Source organism: Ammospiza nelsoni, chromosome 18, assembly GCF_027579445.1.
Source record: "Ammospiza nelsoni isolate bAmmNel1 chromosome 18, bAmmNel1.pri, whole genome shotgun sequence".
NCBI classification, from domain to species: domain Eukaryota; kingdom Metazoa; phylum Chordata; class Aves; order Passeriformes; family Passerellidae; genus Ammospiza; species Ammospiza nelsoni.
Genome location: NC_080650.1, coordinates 12,363,811 through 12,388,489, shown reverse-complemented (window position 1 = coordinate 12,388,489; position 24,679 = coordinate 12,363,811). Strand labels below are relative to the sequence as shown.

General features: G+C 53.0%; 1 protein-coding gene across 5 annotated transcripts; it reads right to left on the bottom strand.

The window, feature by feature from the left end:
• Positions 1-298: 298 nt before the first annotated feature.
• EWSR1 (EWS RNA binding protein 1) lies at positions 299-23,826 on the bottom strand. Of its 5 annotated transcripts, none has more exons than XM_059485187.1 (18): positions 23,777-23,826; positions 20,878-20,914; positions 20,621-20,672; positions 20,134-20,187; positions 18,779-18,902; positions 12,379-12,565; positions 9,344-9,511; positions 7,905-8,119; positions 6,941-7,124; positions 4,208-4,245; positions 3,535-3,567; positions 2,813-2,931; positions 2,392-2,521; positions 2,150-2,272; positions 1,900-2,077; positions 1,460-1,557; positions 851-1,124; positions 299-631 (listed from the first exon to the last, which is right to left on the bottom strand). In XM_059485187.1, exons 1-18 carry the CDS (start codon positions 23,787-23,789, stop codon positions 592-594), a joined length of 2,067 nt encoding a protein of 688 aa, XP_059341170.1. In that variant the 5' UTR covers positions 23,790-23,826; the 3' UTR covers positions 299-591. The 5 variants fall into 5 exon arrangements, with proteins under 5 accessions (XP_059341170.1, XP_059341171.1, XP_059341172.1 ...); XM_059485188.1 differs by having other exon boundaries at positions 4,208-4,242; positions 23,777-23,810; XM_059485189.1 differs by lacking the exon at positions 20,134-20,187 and having other exon boundaries at positions 23,777-23,814.
• Between the last annotated feature and the right edge of the window lie 853 nt (positions 23,827-24,679).

Sequence of the window (24,679 nt, the reverse complement as noted above, 5' to 3'; positions counted from 1 at the left end):
GCGGCACGGGAGGGACACAGAGGGGGTGACACATAGCGACACTCGGTGACATTCCCCCACCCCCGCCCGGGTGTGGCTCCCCGCTCCCATTGATCTTCCTCCTCCTCCTCCCCCAGCCTCCCTCCCTCTCCGGAACTCGCACCCGCTGGGGAAACTGAGGCACAGCGGGATGCACCGGGGGCTCCGTCCCTCCCCTGCACCCCCTCCTACCCCGGCCCGGGCCCGGGGGCCGCGCCCCTCCCCGGGTGCTCTCAAGAAAGGCCAGCAATGGTGCGGTTACAAACAGCGGGAATTTTATTTAAAAAAACAACCGTCACAACCGTTCACAGCGTTACAGGCGGGGAGGGGGGCGGGGGCGCGTTAAACAACCGGTTTTATTTTGGGGGAGGGGGGGAAGAAAGAATTCATCACGCTACCGTTGAACTTGGTTTTAATGTTTCTCCACAAACGGTGAAAAATACTAAAGTACAGACAAGGAGGACTCATAATGTTGTGGCCAACATTATAAATATGGAATTATAAATTTAAAACATTTTTTTTTCTGGTTTAAAAAATAAATCTGGTAGTAAATGCGGCTCTGGGGGGGCGGCGTTAGTAGGGCCGGTCTCGGCGATCCTGGCGGTGTTCGCCCCTGTGGGCAGGAGGGAAAAGGGTCAGTCGTGGGGTCCAGGAGCCCTCCCCGGGTTGGGGAGGCTCCTTAACCCCTCATTCAGACTCCCTGCCGCCCATTCACCCACACCATCCCACCCCTTGCCCCTCCACCCATTTGTCCCACCCCAACTGCCCGCACCTTGTCCCCATCAGGGTCTCCCCCTCCCCAGTGTCCCCTTGTCCCGCCCTCCATCCATACTTGTCCATCTTTCCCGGCCCTCCGCGCCGTCCTCTGCCTCCTCCTCCCATCTGCTCCATGAGGGGTCCGGGGGGTCCCCCGGGGCCGCCTCCTCCTCCTCCTCTCCGGCCGCCTCCTCCGTAGCCGCCTCGGTCCATGCCGCGGCCTCCTCGGAATCCGCCTCGCTCTCCGCCGCGGCCGCCTCGGAACATCCCTCCGGGCCCGCCCCGGTCCATGAGGCCCCCGCCGCGCCCGCCCCGCATCCCCCCGGGGCCGCCTCGGCCGCGGTCACCGCCTGCGGAGGAGCAGAGAGCGGGGGTGAGCCCAGGGAGCACGGCCCGGCCCCTGCTCCCCATCCAGCATCCCAGCACGGCCAGGAGCAGCAGGAGAAGGGCTGGGAGCAGCTGGGTATCCGAGGGGATTTGGGGTTCATTAAGATTTAAGCTGTGCTCTGCTGACAGCCCCCCAAATCCAGTAAGCACAGGAGAAATCCCAGTCTCCATGTCATGGCTCACGGAGGGATGAAGGCCTGGCAGCTCCTCGAGCTGGCCCAGCCATTCCCCAAGGAGCCTGAGGCCAGGCCTGGGGTGTCCTGCTGGGAATTGGGGCTGTGAATCCCCCCAAACGTACCTGGAGGAGGGAAGGGGGGTGGGAGGAACCCCTCCGGTTTGGGCGCCTTGCACTGGTTGCACTCTGTTCTCCAGGCAAAGTTCTGGTTTCCACAGCCCCTGGGTACAAATTCCAGTTAGGCCAGAGTTGGACAGCATTCCAGCTGGGGTGACATTGGGAAGCAGGAGCAGGAGAGGGGACACAAGGGCAGGACGTGGGGCACGGGTCTGGCTGCCCACAGGAGCCGTGGCTCACCCACAGCCCCCAGCAGTGATCCCATCCCTCCATCTGTGCCAGCTGGAAGCTGCTTCTTGGGAAGGCCCGACCAGTGATTTTGGGATGATTGGGATGATTCTGCCCTGGCCAGGTGCAGGAATGGCACAGGGGTGTGGGTACTCACGGGTTGGGGCACCGCCCACAGGGGTGTGAGTGGCACTGCCCACAGGGGTGTGGGTACTCACGGGTTGGGGCACTGCCAGTCCCCGGCGCGGTGCTGGACGCTTCCTCCGGACGGGTTCCCCCGTGATCCCCGCGGTCCTCTCGAGGAGAAGCCACCCCTGTCTCCACCTCTGCCCCCCATCCTGCCCATGGGGCCGCTGGGCCCACTGGGACCCCCAGGGCCACCGGGGCCCCCTGGACCTGCGGAAGGAGCCCTGTTAGTGCTGGGAGCCCCGGGAAGGGCGGGCAGGGCTCGGGGGGGCTGCACGGTACCTCCACGGAGGGGTGGGGGCATCCCCCGCTGCTCCCGCGGGGCCATCCCGCCCCTCAGGCTGTTCATCGGGCCCTTCTTCCGCGCCAGCGACACCTTCAGCTTGCTGCCCTGGAAATCCTTCCCTGCGAGGGACACAACGGCAGCAGCATGGGTGAATCCCGATTCACACACCTGCACCCAGGTGCTCCCCACACCTGGGGGAGATTTTGGAATTCCACCCCAGAACGCCCCCAGCACTCACCATCGAACCATTCCACGGCAGTTTTGGCAGTGGACGGGTCATCGTAGGACACGGTGGCATCACCCTTGGGCTTGCCCGTTTCCTTGTCGATGTACAGGTTTATCATGGGCTGCCCCGTCCTCTTGTTCATCTAAGGGACAGTGCAATGTCACCCCAGTCCTGTCTCCCCACAGTCCAGCTGGGATTCACTGTTCTACTCTGTCTCTCGTTCTGGGGACTCCAGGACAGAAGAAAGGGGCCCCAGGCCTACCATGAATGACAGCAACTGCCCAGACACCCCAAAAATGAAGGGACAGGCCCTAAACAGCCCTGCCAGGCCTCTCCCAGAAGGATGTGAGCAATGGGCAGAGAGGAGGAGGAGGAGGAGGAGGTGGGTGACCCTTTTCTCTCTGCCAGCACAGGGTCACTGGTGTCCCCTCACCTTGACAACACCACACTGTTTGAAGAAATCTGCCAGATCCTCCAGGGTCACATTATCATTGAGTCCCTGCACATAGACTGCAGTGCTGTCCGAGTCCTCCTCTGGGTCCACAGGGGGGCCTAGGAGACAATTCCTGGGGTCAGAGGAAGGGCAGGGATACCCCAGGGCCGAGTTCTTTCCATCCTCTCATCCCCTCCACGGCTGCTCTGAGCGACAGGAAACCCCAGGCCCAGGGGAGGGGACTGTCCCCACCTCACCTCCCGAGTGCCATGGCCAGACAGAGCCCACACCCACCCACGTGGGAAGAACCCCCAGGTTATTTCAGGACACATCCCAGAGGAGAGATGAGGAAGACCTTGGTGCCCCCTGGGCTCCCACACAAGGACATCCACCCCCCTTTTCCGATGCTGGAAGGCTGACGCACAACTTCCAGACACGCCTGTGGGACAGGAAGGGACAAGCCAAGGACGAGGCTCTGGGGGTGCTGCAGGCTCCCTGCAAGAGCTCCAGAGCAGCCCCCAACCCCTGAATTCCTGCAGAGAAGGGGGAGCATCTCCCAACCACATCTGGTGGTTTTCCAGCTGTTTGGGAATGAAGAAATGATGGGAACAGCCAGAAAGGCTGGAAGTGGCGGTGAGGTGACACCACGGTGGCCGCAGCCCTTGGAGTGAGGACACAAATGTTGGTTTCACAACCTCGGGAGGGAGTTTGGTGGGAATTACCTAAATCCAGGTCGGGTCCTTCCTCCATGTGTCCTGCCAGGCGGGAGAGAAGCACAGGGAAGGGTGTTAGCGGGGGCCCTGCGGGCTGGAGAACCGACACACACAACGCTAGCTACGACCTGCGCCGCACAAGAGCAGCACTGCACCTTACTGGGCCATCAGGTGGCTCTTTTAGCACTTCTTCCAACCAAAAACCACTATTACACTGGTTTTAAGCATTTCTTCCAACCAATAACCACTATTACACTGATTTTTTTAGCAGCTTTCAAACTGTTAACCACTATTACACTGATTTCTTTTTTTTTTTAGCAGGTTTCAAACCGTTAACCATTATTAACGCTGATTTTTAAAAGGTTTTACCAAGCCAATCAGTTTTTAAGTTCATTAATAAAAGTTACTTAATATATCTATATATATTAAAAAAAAAAAAAAGATTTATTACTTCCAAACCATTTCTTTTCCCCAAAATTACAGGAGTGGTTGCTCAACTCTTCCACTGTGTCCGCATACCCCTGGGCATCGCCGGCAGTACCCATTACAGTCTGGTTGCATATTGTCATTTTTAAACCACTTAAACGAATAAAAAATTACACTTTGTGCTAAAAAAAAAACTTGACTGCAATTTTTTTTTTTTTTTTTTAAACACTATCCATTGTAATGCTCAAAAACTTACCACCAGGCTTATTGAAGCCACCTCGCTCTCCAGCGCTGCTGGGGGGATAAACGAAGAAATGAAGGCCTTTCCCTTTACAAAGCCAGCACCGCTCTGAGCCTCTGCGGCTCACAGGGGAGAAGGGCACTGGCTAAACATCTCCAAACATCTCTCTGTCTCTCTCTCATCTTGGCACTAGGCCTTTCTTCAGGGCAGCTCGCTCAAATTTTCTTTACATATAAAGCAACCTTGGTGTGGTTTGAGGCACCGCTTTGCTGTCGGTGCCCTGGCGTTGTTACTCGGGTATCATCGGTGCAATACTTGGCTGAGAAATGGGGGTTGTTTGTAATCAAAGTTGGGTTGTATTTTTGGTGTTGTTGTTTTGAAGAGCAATTTGGGGGTGTTTCAGTGGTCAACTCCCTCCCCTCGGTGTGTCCACCAAGGTGCACCCTCAGCCTGTGGCAGCGCGGGCCCGCGGGTCCCTGACATTTAACAGTGTAAAAGGAGACAAACCACACGCGAGACCTACAACACAGTTCAGCTGACATCGCCCCTGAAACCCTCAAAATAAAGCCATACATTCAGGTCACTACTGAATTTAACAACTCTCTGGAGGGAGAACTTACAGAGTACAGCGGGGGCTCCAAGGCCTGGGGTGCAGCTTTGTGGACACACTCACTTTTGGGCAGGTGCCAATGCAAACAGGGCCGCAGCTTTCACCAAAAGCTTTGGCTGAAGCATTCACAGCTAAAAAAACTGCTTTGGAGCATGGTGGTGAAGTAGGAAAATGCCACCTTGAGAAAGGATTTGGGCTGCTTCTTGCTCTTTTTTTGGGTGAGCCAGCAAGCAGTTTGGAAGGAGCCGAGCGGAGGAGGGAGAGCACTGTGAATTTTTCTAGCAAGTATTGCACCTCTAATACTGGGAAAAAAAAAGTCAATACAGAATTTCGAGCTGTTGCATGCAGCTTTGCCTCCTCTCGTTAAAGTACACACCATTTACGTAATGTCTCTCTTTTTAAACATAAGATTTTTACACTTTTTTTTTTTCTTTCTTTAACGTTACACAATTCTAAAGTAGTAGTATACCCTCCTCTGGTTTTATTACCAAACAACAAGTATGCAGTTACCAAAGTTACAGAAGGATTCCGTTTATACAATCAATACATTGGGTTAAAAATATTCTATGTATATTTTTCCTCTCCATATGGACACCGTGTCTAGTCCCACTTTTCATTATGCTGCCGGCTGAGTACTGAGTACGGGTACTTTTTAAGTATTGAGGTGTTTACAAGGCTCTCACTTTGTAACCTGTAGCATATAAATGCGACAAAGCATGTTAAAAAGTTTTCCATTTTCATAAAAATATCAAATCATCGAGGCAATGAAAAAGGGCATGTTAATAACATCGAGCTCCTTACCTGCTGGAGACACTGAAATCCATCACCACAGCATGCTAAGGTGGGCCGAGTTCCCCTACCTGCCCTGGGTGTCCCCTGAAGCCACCTGTTCTATGGACATCACAAACTCTACGTCCATAAGGCTGGGGCAGGGGGGGACCCTTTGTAAGGGTCTGGCCAGGTGGGAAATCACTCAGGAGGCAAATTTGAGCTGGGATTAAGGTGTGAGATCAGAGACAGGTGACAAATCTTTGGCAATGAGAAGCTTGGAAGGGGCTAGAAATTTGAAGATGTGATGATAGACATTTCAGGTGTCTACATCTACTTTTCATCGTTAAGAGATCAATACAGCACGGCTGAAATCTTTATGCAGATCCCTGGAACTCTGTTCCACCCGTGCCAATTCCAAGCTGGATGTGTTCCCGCACAAACCAGCCCTTTCCATTCTTTCTTGGATTTCTCTGATAAAGATTTCATGCCACGTCAGTGGGCTGCAACAGAGCTATGCAGAATGGGGCCACCCACTGCCAAACTGGGGCTGTGCCACATGGAAAGAAGTGGCCTCTGGAGGGCAGCTGCCATCACAGCCCCCCTGCCAGCACCAGGGTGGGCACAGCGTGTCCTGTGCCACACCTGGGGACACCCTGCACAGCTCTGAGCAACGGGGTGAGGGCATGGAACACACACAAAGCTGTGAATTCTCTCTTGGAGGAGCCTTTGGGATTGGTTCTCCTCCCTCGCCTCCATCACAACGACCTCCACGCATGGGGACACCCCTGAAGGCACAGGTGGCACCAAACCAGCTTGTGCCATCAGGTGAAATGGCCAAACTGATTCAGAGCACCTGAATGCTGCGAGGGGGAGCAGGCCTGGGAGCCAAAGCACTTCCTTCTCTCTGTCCTCGGGCTCCTTCTCCACGTGGCACCCTGAGCTTGCAGGCTCTGCAGGAGGAGGCTGACACGAGGCTCCTGCCCTGCCAAAATCCCCGCTCCTGAGGCCGGGGAGCACCCCCTGGAGCTGCTGGGAGGTTTGTGTGTGTTCCACCCAGAGTTACTGTTAAACCCCACAGAGGATTCCACCTCTGGGCGACCATGAAGGGAGCTGAAAGTGCCAGGGCCAGCATCACCCCCAATTTCCCCCCTCCCTGGGGGCCCAACCAGCTGCAGGACAAACCAACCATCCTGCTCCTATTTCCCTTAGGATAATGTTTCCATGGATGACAAGCAACGCTGCTACACACACACATGTCCTCCATGGAAACACAGCTGGGTACGTCAACCTTTCAGTCCCTTCTTTTTGAGTTTCAAATCCTATGGGTAAACCAGAATTAGAGAAAAGGAGAAAAGCTTTGCTCTTACCCCATTCCACCGCGTCCTCCTCCCCGCCCACCTCTGCTCATGCCTCCTCCTCGCTCATATCCCCCTCGTCCCCTGCCCCGGCTCTCGGGGCCGCTCAGGTTCCGGCTCTCCCCGGGGCCGGAGAAGCCTCCGGATTCCTGCCCGTACATGTTCATGCTGCTGGGATGGTCCTGGCGGAACGAGCCTGGGGAAGGGGCAAACAGGTCAGGGAGAGGCAGCCCCTTCACCTGCCCTCAGCTCCAGCCAAACTGGAGTTGTTCAGTTTGGGAAAATCCCCCTGAGGGTGTTGATTTCAGCTGTTCCCCCATTCAAGGCCATCACTGCGCCGTATCCCCAAGTGCCACATCCACAGGGCTGTTAAATCCCTCCAGGGATGGGATCCACTACTGCCCAGGGCCTGACCAACATGAAGAAATGTTCCAAATATCCACCCTGGCCCAGCCTGAGGCTGCTCCCTCTCATCCTGTCCCCGTTCCCTGGGAGCAGAGCCTGACCCAATCACTCCTGCCCCTTCCTGCCCTGAGCAGAGCCACAAGGTCCCCCTGAGCCTCCTTTTCTCCAGGCTGAGCCCCCTCAACTCCCCACAAACACCAATGCCCCAGTCTGAGGCTGTTCCCTCTTATCCTGTCCCTGTTCCCTGGGAGCAGAGCCCGACCCAACCACTCCTGCCCCTTCCTGCCCTGAGCAGAGCCACAAGGTCCACCCTGAGCCTTCTTTTCTCCAGCTGAGAATTCCTCCTCACAATTCCTCAATTCCTCCTCACAAACACTTTGTGCCTCTCTGTTCCCCTTCCCCTGAGGTGAGGAACCTTCCCTTTCCCCATCCCAACCCACCACTGCCTCCAGAGATGCCATTTCTCACCAACAAAGGCCAAACCCCAGCTCCAACCCCCTCTCCCTTCAACCCAGCTCAGAGTTTTGGATCCAAACTAAGGCCAGGGCTCCCTCCCAGGGCTGCCACTCACTCTGCTGGCCGTAGCTGCTGCTCTGCTGGCTGTACTGGCTGGGGGCCTGGCTGTAGGATCCAGTGGGAGGTGGGTAACTGGTGGGAGGTGGCTGCTGGCCATAGCTGCTCTGCTGCCCATAACTGGTCTGCTGGCCATAGGAGCTCTGCTGCCCGTAGCTGCTCTGCTGGGAGTAAGTGCTCTGATCGTAACTGCTTGGCTGTGTGGAGGAATAGCTGCAAGAGAAAAATGTTGGGAAAGGTGGGATGGTGAGGCAATTCCCTGGCAGAGTGCATGGAATGGCTCATGCTGGAAGAAAATGCAATTAGAGGCTGTATTTAGGGCTGTAAATCACTTTAAAAGCTGAAGTCATCCTATGGAGGCCAGTCTCGAGGGCTGTGAAAACAAAAACCACGTGGCCAATTCCAGTTTATTCACACCTCCAGGAAAAGGAACAAGTGCCAGGGCAAAACTCAGTGGTAATGGAGGTAACAGGCCCTGCATAAAAGAAGCTCCTCTCATGCAGCTGCGGCTTTGAGAATTTCAAAGTGTATGTTTTAGATGTCACATTAAAGACACCTGAAGGGAGAAGGGAGCTCCTGGGCTAAGCTGTATGTGGAAGGAGACAGCAAAAGGTAACTCTAGGAAAACTCTTAAAATTCTCATGTATTAAAATAAAATAAAATAAAAAAAAAGTAGAAAATGTCTTAAACCCATTTGTCATCATTCTCCTTCTCAGATGTGCACTCAGCCACAGCTTGCCCATCCCCACCTGTCCTGGGGTGACGTGATAATGCTTGTATCCCCATTCATCTGTTCTGTGCCTTTAAGACTGGCTCTGAAGAGTGGAAGTTTGTTTGGGTTTCTCTTATCAGGAACACTGAGACAGCAGTACATAGGGCTGTTTTTCACTTCTTGCTTTCAGCTTGCTGCTTTGCTTGCTTGTTCTTCTGCTCTTGCTTCTCCTCCCGCTTTTGCATCTGCTTATTAGCTAGTTCTAGCTAAACAGTCCAAATTCCTTCCCGGACTGTTTCTCCTCCCCTGTTCCTGTGACCATCTCGAACCTGCTCCGGACTGGGATCCGGGAACACCGAAGGTTCGGCTGCAGCAGCTGCCCCAGCGCCGGAGGGACTGAGAGCAGAGCAACCTCCCCCGAAAGAGACTTTCTGATTTTGTCATCTTTCTCAGAGCGGTGTCATCGGGTATTGTTCACTTTGTGTGCTGCGGGGTGCTGTGCCTGAAATAAACAGGTTCTTTCCACCTCTCTCCAAGGAATTTTTTCCCGAACCGGTTGGGTGGGGAGGGGCCGTGTGGGTTTTGCTTTCTGGAGGGGCCCTCCTTTGCAGATTCTTTAACAACCACAACAACTCCAAGAACCAAAGCTCCTCCTCCCAGGCCACCAAAGCTCCTTTTCCATAAAATCCCCCCCAGGAAGGCCCCTCAGCTGAGCAGTGCATTACCTGGTTGGAGGGTAGGAGGGTGGAGCAGTGACAGGCTGCATGGGGTAGCTGGCAGGCACCTGGGGGTAGCTGTAGTTGCTCTGCCCATAGCCCAGGCTGGGCTGGCTGTAGCCTGTCGTGCTGGACTGAGGCTGGCTGGTCTCTGCTGGTTTGCTGCCATCCTGGGGTCTGGGGAGAAACATGGAACAACATTGGTGCCCAGCCCCACAGCTGGCAGCAGCAAAGGGCTCAGATCCCCCAGGACTGAGGGTTGGGAGCTCGTTTTTGGGGTAGCATTAAAGCTGGCCTTGATTGGTGACAGATAATAAATAGGTAATAAACACAATTTCAGCACTCACTGCCTGGGTGTTTGCACACTGCAGGAAAGGCTCAGGCAGTGTCCTGGACAGAGAGCACGGAACACCACAGCTCCTGTTCATCCCAAAGCCATGGGGCTCAGAGCTGGGCTGTGGGGCTGAGTGGAGGATGTGGAATGGCAGCAAGGCTCTCCTGCAGAGCCCTGGGGAAGCAGGAGCTGAAGCAGGAGCTGAAGCAGGCAGTGAAATGCCCCATTGTGTGGTTCAGAATCCAGCTCAGGCAGATATTGCCTCATACACGTTATCCCCAATGATCCCATAGAAAAGAAAGGATGCTGGGCTTGGGCTGGGTGACCTTTAAAGGTCCCCTCCAACCCAAACCACTCACAATTGTGTGTGTAGAATTAACTCTCAAGGCCTGAAATTTGAGAACACTTTGCATGTGATTCACACATCCCCTTCTGTTTGCCCCAAAGTTTAAAAGCCATGTGAATGTGGCACTTGGGGAGAGGGCTGGTGGTGGCCTCCATGATCTCAGAGGGCTTTTCTAACTCCAAGGATTCTATGAGTCTTTAATTTCTATTTGTTTCTCAGAGTGGAGCTACTTTTGCTGTAGAAACTGGGAAAAATTATACACAGTGTCAGGATTCACCCAGCAAATTTACATTCCTTTAAAGTGTAACCTGTCAGAGCTGTGCCAGGCTCTGCCTCTCCTTCCCACAGTGCTTGCTACACACACCAGGTAAGGGAATAAATCAGCTTTTACTCACTCCCAAACAAGTTTCCATTATGTATTCTAAACTTTCCATATCCTCTGAGCAAACAATTGCACTCAATAGCTGACAGGCCGTGCCCAGAGGGGTGAGACTTAAAGAGGAAATGTTTTGTAGCCTGTGCATCCACCCAGCATCCTGCCTGACCCCGGGACTCAGAGCAGGCAGGACTCAGCTCTGCTGCAGCCTGAGAGGCCAGAGCCTGGTGTGGCTGCCCGGGGGTGATGGGGGAGAAACGGGAGGAGGAGGAGGAGGAGGAGGAGGAAGAGAAGGAGGAAGAGAAGGGCAATGAGGAGGAGGAGAAGGAAGAAGAGAAGGAGTGACTAGAGATGAAGAAGGAGAAACAAGAGGAGGAAAAGACAGAGGAAGAAGAGAAGGAGGAGGAAGAGGAGTAATGGGAAATGGAGAAGGAAGAGAAGGAGGAGGAATAGGAGGAATGGGAGGAGGAGAAGAAGGGAGGAGAAAGAGGAGGAGAAAGAGGAGGATGAGGAGGGGATGGAGGAGAAGGATGAGGAGAAGAAGGAGGAAGAAGCAATGGAAATTGAGGAGGAACAGGAAGAGAAGGAGGAGGAAGAAGACAAGGAGGAAGAAGAAAAAAAGGAGTACGAGGAAGAGAAGGATGAGGAGGGGATGGAGGAGAAGGATGAGGAGAACAGGGGGTGAAGAACAAGAGAAGGAAAAGGAGAAGGAACAAGAGGAAGAGAAGAAGGAGGAAGAAGAGAAGGAAGAAAAAAAGGAGGAGGAAGAAGAGAAGAAGGAAGAAGAAGAGAAGAAGGAAGAAGGAAGAAGAAGGAAGAGGAGGATGATGAGGATGGTGATGATGAGGAGGAGGAAGATGAGGAAGGGGTGGAGAAGAAGGATGATGAGAAGAAGAAGGAAGAAGAGAAGGAAAAGGACGAGGAAGAAAAGACAGAGGAGAAGGAGGACTACAGGGGAGAAGAAGAAGGAAAAGGAGGAGGAAGAATGAGCAGGAGGAAGAGGAGGAGGATGATGAGAATGGTGACGATGAGGAGGAAGATGATGAAGGGGTGGAGAAAGATGATGAGAAGGAAGAAGAGAAGGAAAAGGACGAGGAAGAAAAGACAGAGGAGAAGGAGGACTACAGGGGAGAAGAAGAAGGAAAAGGAGGAGGAAGAATGAGCAGGAGGAAGAGGAGGAGGATGATGAGAATGGTGACGATGAGGAGGAAGATGATGAAGGGGTGGAGAAAGATGATGAGAAGGAGGAAGAGAGAAGGAAAAGGAGGAGGAAGAAAAGACAAGAAGAGAAGGAGGAAGAGACAGAGGAGAAGAAAGAGAAGAAGGAGCAGGAGGAAAAAGGAGCAGGAGGATGGTGAGGATGGTGACAAATGAGAAGGATGAAGAGAAGAAGCAGGAAGAAGAGACGGAAAAGGAGGAGGAAAAGATGGAGAAGGAGAAAGAAGAAGGAAAAGAAGGAGCAGGAGGAAAAAGGAGCAGGAGGATGATGAGGATGGTGACAATGAGGAGGAGGAAGATGAGGAAGGGGTGGAGAAGGATGATGAGGAGGAGGAAGAAAAGGCAGAGGAGAAGGAGGAAGAGACAGAGGAGAAGAAAGAAAAGAAGGAGGAAGAAGGAGCAGGAGGAGGGAGATGAGGAGGGGGAAGATGAGGACAGTGCCATGAGGAGTAGGAAGGGGAGGAAGACGAGGGTGGTGCCATGAGGAGGAGGAGGAAGATGAATGCCATGCCATGAGGAGGAAGAGGAGGATGGGTGCGGTGCCATGAGGAGGAAGAGGAAGATGAGGGTGGTGCCATGAGGAGGAGGAGGGAGATGAGGACAGTGCCATGAGGAGGAGGAGGAGGAGGGAGATGAGGACAGTGCCATGAGGAGGAGGAGGGAGATGAGTTCGGTGCCAGAAGGAGGAGGAAGATGGGTGCGGTGCCAGGAGGAGGAAGAGGAAGATGAGGGCGGTGCCATGAGGAGGAGGAGGGGGAGGAGGGCGGTACCTGGCGGGGGCGGCCGGCGCCGGCTGCTGCCCGTAGGCGGGGTAGGCGGGCTGGGCGCCGTAGGCGGCGGGCGCTGCGTACGAGCTCTGGCTGCTGGTGACCGTGGCCGTGTTGGTGTCGTAGGCGGCGCTGCCGTAGCCCTGCACGGGCTGGCTGTAGGCAGGGGGGGCAGTCGGGGCGCTGTAACCTGCAACACAGCGCGGCTCAGCCCACGGCTCGGCCAGAAACAGCGCGATTGCAGCAGGGCCCCGCCTGCAGGGCAGCTTAAAGCTCATCTCCCTCCATCCCCCTGCCACGGCACACCTTCCGCTGTCATAGGTGCTCCAAGCCCTGTCCAGCCTGGCCTTGGACACTGCCAGGGGCAGCCCCAGCTGCTCTGTGTCACCCTCTCAGCTTCCCAGTGTCCCATCCAACCCTCCTCAGTGTCCACATGAAGCCTGGATAAGGGCCCCTTATCCTGTCCCTCCAGACCCTCGTCCCAAGTTCCTCTCCAGCAATCCCAAATATCTCAAGGACTTTTCCCAAATATCTCAGACTCTGGTCCTTGTGGTGCTCCTGGGACTCATCACAGCCACGGTTTTACCACCACAAAACCACCTCAGACAACCCAAAAATCATCAATTACCCCAGCCTGCCCCTCACAGATCCCCCTCTCCCACCTTGGGAAGCCTCAGCCTCCAGCTCCTCCAGATGAGTGTCTGAATGTTTAGAACTATTAAGACAATGTTTAATTCATGTATATTCATGTTTATTTAATGTCTGTTTGGGCTGAATATTCAGGAGTTTTAGGAAGCAGATTTTCCTCCCAGTGATTCCTTGGGTGCCGTGTCCTGCACATTCCTGGGAGAGACTTTAGAAACATTTTGTAGTTGGAATTAAACACTTCCCAAAGCAGGGGAATTCCAGGACAGACAGACAGACAGACACTGGGATATCAGAGCATCCCAAAATCCCAATCCCAATCCCAGGAGCTTTCTGGAAGCCACCCCTGGACCAGCACTCAGGATTGTTTACAGCAAGCAGAGCTCAGGCAGGGCAAGCTGAGACATCTCCTCAACAAAGGCAGGGTAACAAACCCCCCTGAGCTCCAAAATAAAATAAATCCAACTGATTTAGCAAGTACAGTCCCATCCTTTTAGCTTTTCTGAAAAATAAAGGCACAAAACCTGGCCTGGGAAGTCTTTCAGAGGCATTTCTGAAGGCTTATTTGAAATCAGTAAAGCTGGAAACAAAAGAAAAGCACTTTCCATTTGCTTTCACATGAGAAAAAGGTCAAAAGAGACACATGAGGCAGCTCCTGATGTTTTATGTACCTTCCCTTTTCTCAGAATTTCACTTCAGTTTAGAGAAAAAGCTGAGAGCTCACTGAGTTCCTTTTCAACAATTTTAAAATATCCAAGATCCCTAAACAGCTTCTGTATAATTTAGTGGCATTTGCCTTGTCTCAAAGGTGAACTGGCATTAACACACTGGGTTTGTGCTTCTAACAAAAAAAATTTTAAAACTAGCAAGTTCAAATTTTAAATTTAAAAAATTTAAAAACTAGCAAGTTTTCAAATTAAGAATATGAGACTTGGATGGAAAAACAGCAATAAAAATGTTGTTAAACATTAAAAAAGAGCAGCTAAATGCTCTCATGGCTGGGATCAGTGAAGGCAACAGCTTCTCCACCACTTTTGATTTTTAATAAACACGGGAGGCTTGTGACACATTTCCTTTAGGCAAATTGGGCTGCAGCATTTTATTCCAAGTGCCTGATTTGCAAAGCAAACAGCAGCAGCAGAACATGGTGTGCCCTCCCAGAGCACCATGGCACTGCCACAGCTCCACACCAGGGCAGCAGGAAAGAGGAACAGAGGGAGGGCAGGAAGTTTGCACAGCAAATTCATTAAAAACACCCCCAAAATTCAGCTTTTTGCTGACCCTCAGGAGCCTGGTGAAGACACAAGGCCAGCCTGGACCTTCCTCTTCCTACCCCTGGACCCCAATCCAACCCCATCCCAAGGCATTCCCAAGCTGGGAATGTAAACTGGACTCCCACTGGGAAATAATTTGTAGGAATCAAGTTATTTCCAAGTGGGAAATAACCTTAAAAAACTTAAATAACAACAACCTTAAAAACTGACTGGAAAATCAGTTTTTAAGGTTAATATTCCTGTCTGTTGTTCTCTGAAAAATGTTGCTGAAAAGGCTGAAGGGGATGATGCCCAATGGGAGGATTTTTAAAGCCTTGAACAAATTTGAGCTGGCCAAACATTTAAATGTGAGGCTAGACAGCAATTCCACAGGGAGCAGCAATCCCAGGAGTTAAATAAACCCTTATTTTAACTGGCCAAAGCCTGACCACACACTAAAAAAGGCTAGGTTCAGCCTAAGAAAGGAATTTTGGAAGTACACAGATCATTTTTTGCTGCCAACTTTTCTCTAGGTAGCCTTGAATGAAAGGAAAAAGCCCTGCAGATAACCCCCAGTGCCACTGGCAATTGGATATGGATCTCAGGAGCAGCAATTTTCCTGATCCATCTAAAGGTGGTAAATATTTTCATTTGGGTTAATATTTTCTCTCCAGCTCCTCCCTGTGAAGAATTCCTCAATTCCTCTGCTGGATCTGCACAGGCAGCAGGATAAAAGGGAGAAAAAAAAATGTTGAATTTTAAAGCTTCAGCTCTAGATGGAGCATTTCCCTCACGGAACAGTGGAACAGCAGGAAGGGTTTTTCCCAAAGGAAAGGCAGTGATTTCCCACCCCACTGGTTTAAATCACAAATCAAGCCCAGTTTAGACACTCTGGGAACCCTCAAGAGCTGCTGTTTTGAGGGTGATATTCCTATTATGCCACTTTTCTCTCCTCCCCTCCCAGCCAGGAAGATAGAAGTTGACACAGCAGAAAAGCTGGTGAAAGAAAAAGGTGACAGAAGGAATAAAGTGCCTAAATTCCCCTCAAAGGAAGGCTAGGAATTCTCCAGGTGGTGGCAAAGCTTGCAGGATTTGACCCACAGAGAATATCAGCTGGAAAAGGCTGGATTTAGAGAGATTCCTTCTTTCCACAGGGATTTCTTTTTTCCAGAGGGATTCCTTCAGGAGGAGAGCTGCCTCCTGCTTGTGTCTATCCCACCAGTGAGGGCTGGAGAAGATGCAGAGCTGACTCTCTCTCCAGCCAGTTTTGGGATATTTTGGGGTTGTTATGGCAGCTGTGTGCTCATTAATTCCAAATCCTTTAGAAATTTCAATATCCACACCCCAAATTTCCCAGGTAAAGGGAAGCAGGGGCTGGCTAGCTTTAGAGAGCAATTCCCACTTCCAAGAGATCCACAGCTGGACACCAAAATGCTCTTTATTTATTGACTCCTGGAATTCCTGCCAACACCCTGCTCTGATTAATGAGCCACAGGTCTGAGGGTGCCCAGTGATCCCTAACCAAATCCTTTTTTCTCCAGGACACCTTTTCCTACAGCTCCAGGGAGGGAAGGAGGGTGGTAACCGGGTGGTGATGAAAAAATCCATCCCTGCCCTTCCCACCCATCCTGAGAGGCTGCATCCACACACACCTTGCATTTCCTTGACCTCACCAACACCTCACCCAAACCCCAGGCTGTTCAGGCAACAAAAACAACAAAATTGCTTTAAGGAACTGCAGAACAAAAAGGTGATTCACAGGAAAACAGGATTTGGATCCAACTGTAAGAACTGCACGTGTCTCAGGGCATGACAATGTCTGCCCCGGGGTTTATTGAGCATGAAAAGCAGCAAGGGAGGGAGGGAGAGGCTGCAGTCTCCCTTCCACAGCTCTGGCTCCTCAAGTAGAGGCAGGTGGAGGAAGGATAAATCCAGCCTGGCTCCATGCCCAGAGCTGCCACAGCCCTGCTCTGTGGGCTGATAGGATCTTTTGCTTGACCACTTTCTAAGTTGGTGGTTTTTTTTCATGGATGAAAAGAAAATGAAGTTTTAATTTTTTTGCCTACCAAGAAAACAAAATGTGCAGCTGTGCAGAAAAAAAAAGCCTGATATTATTATTATTCCAGCAAATCTCCTCTTAATGGAGAAGGAAAAACATAAACAGAGCAGTTTCCTGTGACCCCTGTGGGACTGGAGTCCACAGGAGTCACAGGGATGTAAATATTTCTAAGAAAGGAATTTTGGAAGTTCACAAATCTTTTTTTGCAGCCAACTTTTCTCTAGGTAGCCTTAAATGAAAGGAAAAAGCCCTGCAGATAACCCCCAGTGCAACTGGCTAATGGATATGGATCTCAGGAACAGGAATTTTCCTGATCCATGTAAAGATGGTAAATAATTTCATAAGGTTTAATATTTTCTCTCCAGCTCCTCCTTGTGAAGAATTCCTCAATGCCTCTACAGCCAGATATCCCAGTGTCTGTCTGTCTGTCCTGGAATTCCCCTGCTTTGGGAAGTGTTTAATTCCATCTGCAAAATGTTTCTAGTGTCTCTCCCAGGAATGTGCAGGACACGGCACCCAAGGAATCACTGGGAGGAAAATCTGCTTCCTAAAACTCCTGAATATTCAGCCCAAACAGACATTAAATAAACATGAATATACATGAATTAAACATTGCCTTAATAGCTTTAAACATTCAGACACTCAACTGGAGGAAATTCCAGCTCCAGGAACACGTTGGGAGAGTTTATGGAGCATTAAGGGGCAAGTATGTGCTCTGGAAATCCAAAACCACCACGGGGCATGCAAAGGTGGAGGGCAGGGTGCTGTGTATCCTTTAGGAAATGGGGTTGGAGTCACATAGAAGGTCTCAGTGGTCAGGATTTTACCCATGGAGATGGCATTTGGGAGGGTTTGGAGAAGGCAAAGAGCAGTGAAGCCTTGCCTGGGTCACTGTCACTGCCCTGGGGGAGCTCTGACACTCCAGTGACACCAAGTGACACCTCAAGGGTTCCACCAAAGGGGACCTCAGGTTCTGACAGGATGAGACAGAATTTTCCATGTAAGACTAAGCAGAACAGGCCAACCCCATCCTGGACTGGCTCCTTCCACTGTGGGAAGCACAAGATGAGGAGGAGAAGGTACAGGATCAGAACAGACACATGTCACTGCAGTGACAGCACTGCCAGGGAAGGGAAGGGCTGAGGAGCAGCCAGGGACACTGTTCACTTTGCTCTGGGCACAGCACGTCCTGCTGGGTCCCACAGCACCCAAACCCTGCCCTGAAAACTCAACAGTGCATTTATTCCTGTTTATGCACGGCTGCCACAGCCCTGGGGGTGCCCAAGGCCAGCCTGGGACAGTGGAACGTGACGCTGCCACGGCAGGGGTGACACCAGATGAGCGTTAAGGTCTCCCAGACAAAACCATTCCATGAAGGACCTGGAGCTGCTGGAGCGAGACCAGAGGAGGCCATGGAGGGCTGGAGCCAGGCTGGGAGAGCTGGGAGTGCTCACCTGGAGAGGAGAAGGCTCCAGGGAGAGCTCAGAGCCCCTTGCAGGGCCTGAAGGGGCTCCAGGAGAGCTGCAGAGGGACTGGGGACAAGGGATGGAGGGACAGGACACAGGGAATGGCTCCCAGTGCCAGAGGGCAGGGATGGGTGGGATATTGGGAATTGGGAATTGTTCCCTGGCAGGGAATGGCCTCCCCCTGCCAGAAGGCAGGGATGGATGGGATATTGGGCAGAAATTGTTCTCTGAGAGGGTACATGCTCCCACTGCCAGAGGGCAGGAATGGATGGGATATTGGGAATTAGGGATTGTTCCCTGGGAGGGAATGGCTTCCCACTGCCAGAAGTGCAGGGCTGGATGGGATATTGGGAATTAGGGATTGTTCCTTTCTAGGGAATGGCTTCCCACTGCCAGAAGTGCAGGGCTGGATGGGATATTGAGCAGGGATTGTTCCCTGGCAGGGAATGATTTCCCCTGCCAGAAGGCAGGGATGGATGGGATATTGGGCAGGGATTGTTCCCTGGCAGGGAATACCCTGCCTGCCAGAGGGCAGGGACGGATGGGATTTTGGGCAGAAATTGTTCTCTGAGAGGGTATTTGCTCCCACTGCCAGAGGGCAGGAATGGATGGGATTTTGGGAATTAGGAATTGTTCCCTGGGAGAGAATGGCTTCCCCCTGCCAGAGGGCAGGGATGGATGGGATATTGGGCAGGGCTGGATGGGATATTGGAAATTAGGAATTGTTCCCTGTGAGGGAATGGCTTCCCACTGATAGAGAGCAGGGATGGAGGGGATATGGGGCAGGGCTGGATGGGACTTTGGGCAGGACTGCTCCCTGGCAGGGCAGTCACTTGGGTTACCCCCAGCTTGGCTGCCACATCCCCGAAGCGTCCGAGTTTGCCCAGGGTTTGCAGCAACCTATGGAAGCTGTCCCTGCCCACGGCCTAGGTGCCATCAAGGGCTGTCCCAGGCCCAGCCCAGCCCAGCAGGGCTCTCACCTGTGGGGGGCTGCCCGTAGGAGGTGGCGTAGGCCGTCTGTCCGTACGTGGCCGTCGTCTGCGGCTGTGTGTAGCTGACGTCGCTGGGCTGCCCGTAGGTGCCGTAGCTCTGCTGCCCGTAGGTCTGCTCCAAAAGGACACACATTCAATCCATGAGCACAAGGCACCCCCAGGAATTGCAGCTGCTGAGCGCTCCCAAAGCCAAGGCTGCTGTGAAAGTTTAGGTGCTGCGGGGAAATCCCGGGTCAGCTCTGCAAGGAGGTTATGGAGTGGTTTTTCCCTGCCAAGACTCAAGGGACAGGCTCTTGCCATTGGCACCACACAGCTCTGCTCTGTGGAAAGCAAACAGGAAAGCTCCCAGCTGCTCACAGCTACCACCAGCAGCCACAGGCACCATCCCAGGCTTACCCTGGAACACGGGAATGGGAGCGCTGCAAGGGCGGAACCGCACCAAGGAAAATCACTCCAGTGTCAAAGTGCTTTGGGGCTGCCTAAAAGAAACCTGAGGAAGGTTTCAGTCAAATTATTTGGAGTATTTTTCATGCCCACCAGGCATTAATTTGAAAAATGGGAGTTGGTGCAGGCATGGAAGGATGGGATCCATGGAACACCCAAAGCATCCTAGGGTACTGCTCCCATTCCGGTGCCTGTGCTCAGTGAGGGATCAGCTCTCACCTCACCCATTCCCTGATTTTGTTTCCAAATCCAGCTTGAAAATCACTGAGGGAAGGAGAGGAGCAGCTGTGCCCAGCAGTGCCACCAGCTGCCCAAGCCATGCCCTACCAGCTCATGCTGCAGGCACCAGCAAGCTTCCAACAGCTCCTGGCTTAGGATAAAACTCTGGATACAGCTCGAGGAGTGACACGGAGACAGCTTTAACCTCCAGATTCTGAAAGAATTCACATTTCTCTGATGTGAATTCACATTTTTTGGGGATATTCAGCCTCCCTGAACTCAGGTCTGAACCAGGAGCAGGAAAGCTTTGAGAATGTGAACACATCCCTGGCCCTGAAGTTCCCTCCACCAAGGGCAGGGAATGCTGCAAACTTCCCATGGACACGTGCCTACAGCTCAGATTAGCTGGTTAGGGGTTTAATTAGCTGGTTAGGTGTTCAATTAGCTGGTTAGGCGTTTAATTAGCTGGTTTTAGTTGCTGAGGCCTCCTGATCCTACCCTTATCCTGCTCCCACCTTTCACCTCACCTACAACTGGGAGCAGCTCTTCCAGTTGTGGTCTCCAAAGACTCTTATTTTAATAAATCACCATCACCTTCCTCTCAGCCCACGCTGAGCCTGTCTTCCTCCTCTAGGGAAGGAAAATTAAGCCTACAGCACTTTGTGAGGACAAGAATTTACCTTTGGAAACATACTTGGAGTTTGCAGACAAATGTGGTTGTAGTAACTTGGATTCTAAAGGTTAAAAATAAGCACGAAGTTAATCTCTTAAAGACCATCATTATTTTGCAGTCCAGCCAACTGAGAGTATCAACAGTTGTAGCAATAAAAACTCCAGGAAAAAGCAGATTCCCTCCTCCTCCTTTGTCCAATTCTGCCATTTCCCAACAGGCAATTCCCCCCCTTTTTTCCCAATTTTTTTTTTCTCCTACACCTCCGATTACAACACCCACCAAAAATTTGGCTTTTCTGGGATCAGGATTGAATAAATTACCAAAAAAAACCCGGTATTGTTGAGGTTATTTCCACTTTTAAAAAGCACTTTGGGCTAGGGGAGAATCTCCAAGACCATTTTTAACCACAGATTTTGATGCTGCTGCTTGGAATTTCCAGTTTTCCTGGCAAACAGGTGACTGAGCAGGAATTGCACCCCCTCCCCATGTTTTACCTGGGTGGTCTGTGCATATCCTTGGGCTGGCTGAGGTGCATAGGCGCTGTAGCTGTGGAATGAATGTAAAAACATTTATAATTTTGCCCCAAATCTGCATCACCACACAAATTTTCATGCAGCCCAATGGTTTCTTGCTGAAATTCTATGGAAATACAAAGCTCCAGGATTCCCAAACATACCTGAGTTAAGCCCAAACCATAATTATTATTTAGTTTTATTACATCTCTTTAAAACAGGGAGGATAAGCTACTTACCCCTGCTGAGCTGCAGCTTGGCTATAGGTACTGTAATCTAAAAGAAAAAGAGAAGAAAAAAAAGAATAAAAACGTTGATAAAAGCTTAATAAAATTAAAGAATCCAAGAGCACAGCAGCTGGAATTTCCTCCTGCAGCTTGCTATAAACCACTGGAATTCCAGTTTCCCAAGGGTGGAAGGTAAATGCACATTTTCAGTCCTCCTTTTTGAGGGGAACAAAACCTCCCTTCCCCTCATTGTTCCTGCTGTTTGCAGCAGCCACTTTGATCTCAAATGACCCTGGTTCAATTTAACTGCCACCTTGGAGGGATCCCAGGGGGGGATTTGGGTTGGAACAAAGGAAAAGCAGGGATTTGAGCCTTACAAACCCACCAGCCTGCTCTGAAAGGGCTGGGCTGGGAGGTTTCACCACCTTCACTCCTTCCCTTTTCAAGGACACAAATGGATGGCTGGAAAGCCACTTGTCCCCTGGAAGGGCTGGAAATGGGAGTGATTCCCTCCCCAAATCCAAAATCCACGGCAGGAACTGACTGGGAGGAGAACCAAACCCTGAAAATGCCAGCAGCAAAGCCTGTGCTGAGCTGATTTGCTGGCAGGGATGGAAAATGAATCCACAGGGCAATTAGGAGGCTGAATTTGAAAGGACTGCAGCTTCCAGGTCCCTCACAGGCAGCAACAGCTCCAGCTCCCATCCCAGGGTCTGGAGCAGGGATGAATTCACCATTCCCAGAGGTCTGGGAGCAGGAATGAGCCCAGAAGCTCCTGGTGGAGGAGCTGGGGCAGTGGAGCAGTTCCCACACATCCCTGCATGGGAAGAGCTCCCACCGCTCCCATCACCATCACACCTTGTCAGAAATCCCAGTTTGACCCAGAATCCTGGAATATCCTGAGGTGGGAGAGAGCCACATGGATCAATTCCACTCCTGCACTGGAGAATTTCAGGATGCAAATCCTGCCTGGCTTTGGTGCCATCATCCCACTGTTCCCAATGCCTCAGGAATCCCTTGGAAAACACAACTTCCATCCAGCACAGCCTCAGCCTGTGCACCCATCCCCACCAAACCCTTCCTGCCCAGCCTCCAGGTGTGCTCCCAGCTTCTCCTCCTGCTCCCTGTGCAGGAGCAGAGCCCCTGGATCCCTGCTGGAGGCAGGAATGGCCCAGCTGTGATCCCAGCAGGAACTCCTGGCACTCCTTCATCCCTCTGACCTTGCCCACAACACCTCACAGGGACAAAGAAGCCACTTGGAGCTCTCCAAAGCTTTCCCTGCTCCCAGGACACAAGGCACAAGTTGTTAAACTCCTCTGGCAGCATTCCCACTTCCCTCTCAGGTTGGCACATGGGATATTGGAGCGTTTTCCTTGTTCAGCTCAGGGTTCGGGGTTTGTTGGGGTTTTTTTACATTCACTTTACACGTGGTTCTGCTAAATCCTGAGTGTTAATTAATGCCTGGTCCCCCTCACCCAGCCTCCCTTTCCTACCACTCCACTCTTTTCCCTGCTCACCGTCCAGCCACCAAAACTTCATTTAATTCTCCATTTTCAGCCCCATTTTGGCCTCCAGCTCCACACAGGGGTACCAATTAACCCCTCTCCTCACAGCCCTCCCCAGTCCCACCTAAACCCAACATTTCAGCCCCTGCAGTGTTTAATTCCAGGTATGGAATTTGCAGTTTGCCTGTGGTGATGCCTCTCTTTTAATTTGCTGGGATTTAGAGGAACATAGAACATTAATAAAAAATAATATTATGGTTCATTTAGTTAAACCCATCTCCTGGCTTTTATTTCCAGGGGGAAATTAATCTTCATCCTTTTCTTTCACAAGGCTCAGGAGCACACCAGAGGCTGGAAATAGCAGCTCCCAGGAGGAACAATTCCATGAATTAAGGGAAAACACAGCTGTGGTTTTAACCCCTGTCCTGACAATTCCATTGACAGATGTTCCTTTACTGACTTTTCTTTTTCAAGCTCCCCAAGGTGCTGTTGGTGATATTCCCTCACACTCCATGGCCTGGGAGATTTTCCTCGCTGGAAAAAAAGGAAAAGCCTCCTTCTTTAAGGAGAATCAGATGTTGGGATTTAAAGTACTTTAAAGGTGGACTGAGCTGGGGAGTCTCAGTTTCCAAATATTTATATCCAACTGGAGCCCACGTGGAAAAACTTTTCATTCAGATAAATCTGGAGCCATGGAGATGACGGAATACCTCACTTCTCTATGGGGAAAGGATGGGAAAGGAGGATTCCAGGGAGAGCTCAGAGCTCCTTGCAGGGCCTGAAGGGGCTCCAGGAGAGCTGGAGAGGGACTGGGGACAAGGGATGGAGGGACAGGACACAGGGAATGGCTCCCAGTGCCAGAGGGCAGGGATGGATGGGATATCGGGGAGCAATTCCTGGCTGGGAGCGCTGGAATGGAGATGCCAAAGGATGCTCCATGCCTGGCAGTGCCCAGGGCTGGGCTGGGAGCTCGCTGGGACAGCGGGAGGCGTCCCCGCCATGGGATGAGCGCTCAGCTCCTCCCCACCCAAAGCGCTCCCGGATCCCCAATCCGCTCCCAAACCCGCCCGGCCGGGCCGAGGGCGCGGAGGGAGCCCTGGCTCCGGGGAGCGCGGAGCTCCGGCAATCCCGCGGGGCCGCAGCACCGAGAGGCCGCAATTGATCCCCGGGACGCTGAGGGGAAACTCCCGCGGCCCCGGGGCGGCCCCGGCGGGCGGCGCGGGGGGACACGGCCGAGACGGGCCCTGCACGGCCCGACCCCAGCGGACCCCGGGCAAGGCGCTACGAGCCCGCGGCGCCGCCCCAGCGCTCCTCCGGCCACTCCGTGCCGGGAGCGGTGGCGCTGCCGCGGGTCCCGTCCCATCTCGCCCCTCGCCCCGGGCCCGGCCCGCCCCGGCCCCGCTCACCCGTCGACGCCATTTTCTCGCCTTCCTCCTCCGCGCTGCCCGCCCGGCCCCGCCCCGCGCCGCGCATGCGCCGCCCGGCCCCGCCGCGCGCACCACCCCGCGGCCGGGGGGGACCGGCGGCAGAACGCGCTCCGGGGGCTCGGCCCGCCCCGCTCCGCCGCCCGCTCGCCGCTTCTGCCGGCCGCGGAGAACCGGGACGGCCCCGCGGGCAGCGGCCGCCGCTCCGGAGCGCGATTCTACCGCCTCGCTGGGCGCTTCCCCCCACGCGGGGCGGCGGGATGGTACGGCCCGCGGCCGTTAGGGACCGTCGCGCAAGAGGCGCTCGGGCCGCGAGGCGGAGCGGGGAGCGCGGCGGGGGCGTGACGTCATGGTCGGCGTAGTGATGTCATTGCGGCGTAACGGGCGGTGCGGGGCCGCTGTGACGTCACGCATCGTGCCCGGCGGCACGCGGTGTGCCCTGAGTGTCACGCGGTCGCCTGACGGCGCCTCCCGGCACGGGAGGTCACTCGGTGTCACCTGCCAGGGGGTGACGCCATGGGCCGTGTTTGACGTCAGCAGGCGTCACAGGTCACGTGGCAAGAAGCAGCCCCGCGGGTGCTGGTTGGGGTCCCCGTGCTGTGCCTGGCATTGCACGCTGCCCACGTGGTGAGCGTGGTGGAGTGACATTACTGTGTGACATCATCACGTCCCATGAGGACACAGGAGACACAGGAGGGGGTGCAGGTACCCCGTGTCCTGCGTGGAATTGGGGGTGTCCCAAGGTGTGGGACACACGTGGCACTGCTTGGTGTCCCATGGGTGCTGTGACACGGGTGAGTGTCCCAGGGGTGACATTGATGGATTGGTGTCACATCGCGGGTGGGTGTCCCATGGCACAGCCACGTGTCCCTTGGGTGTCCCTGA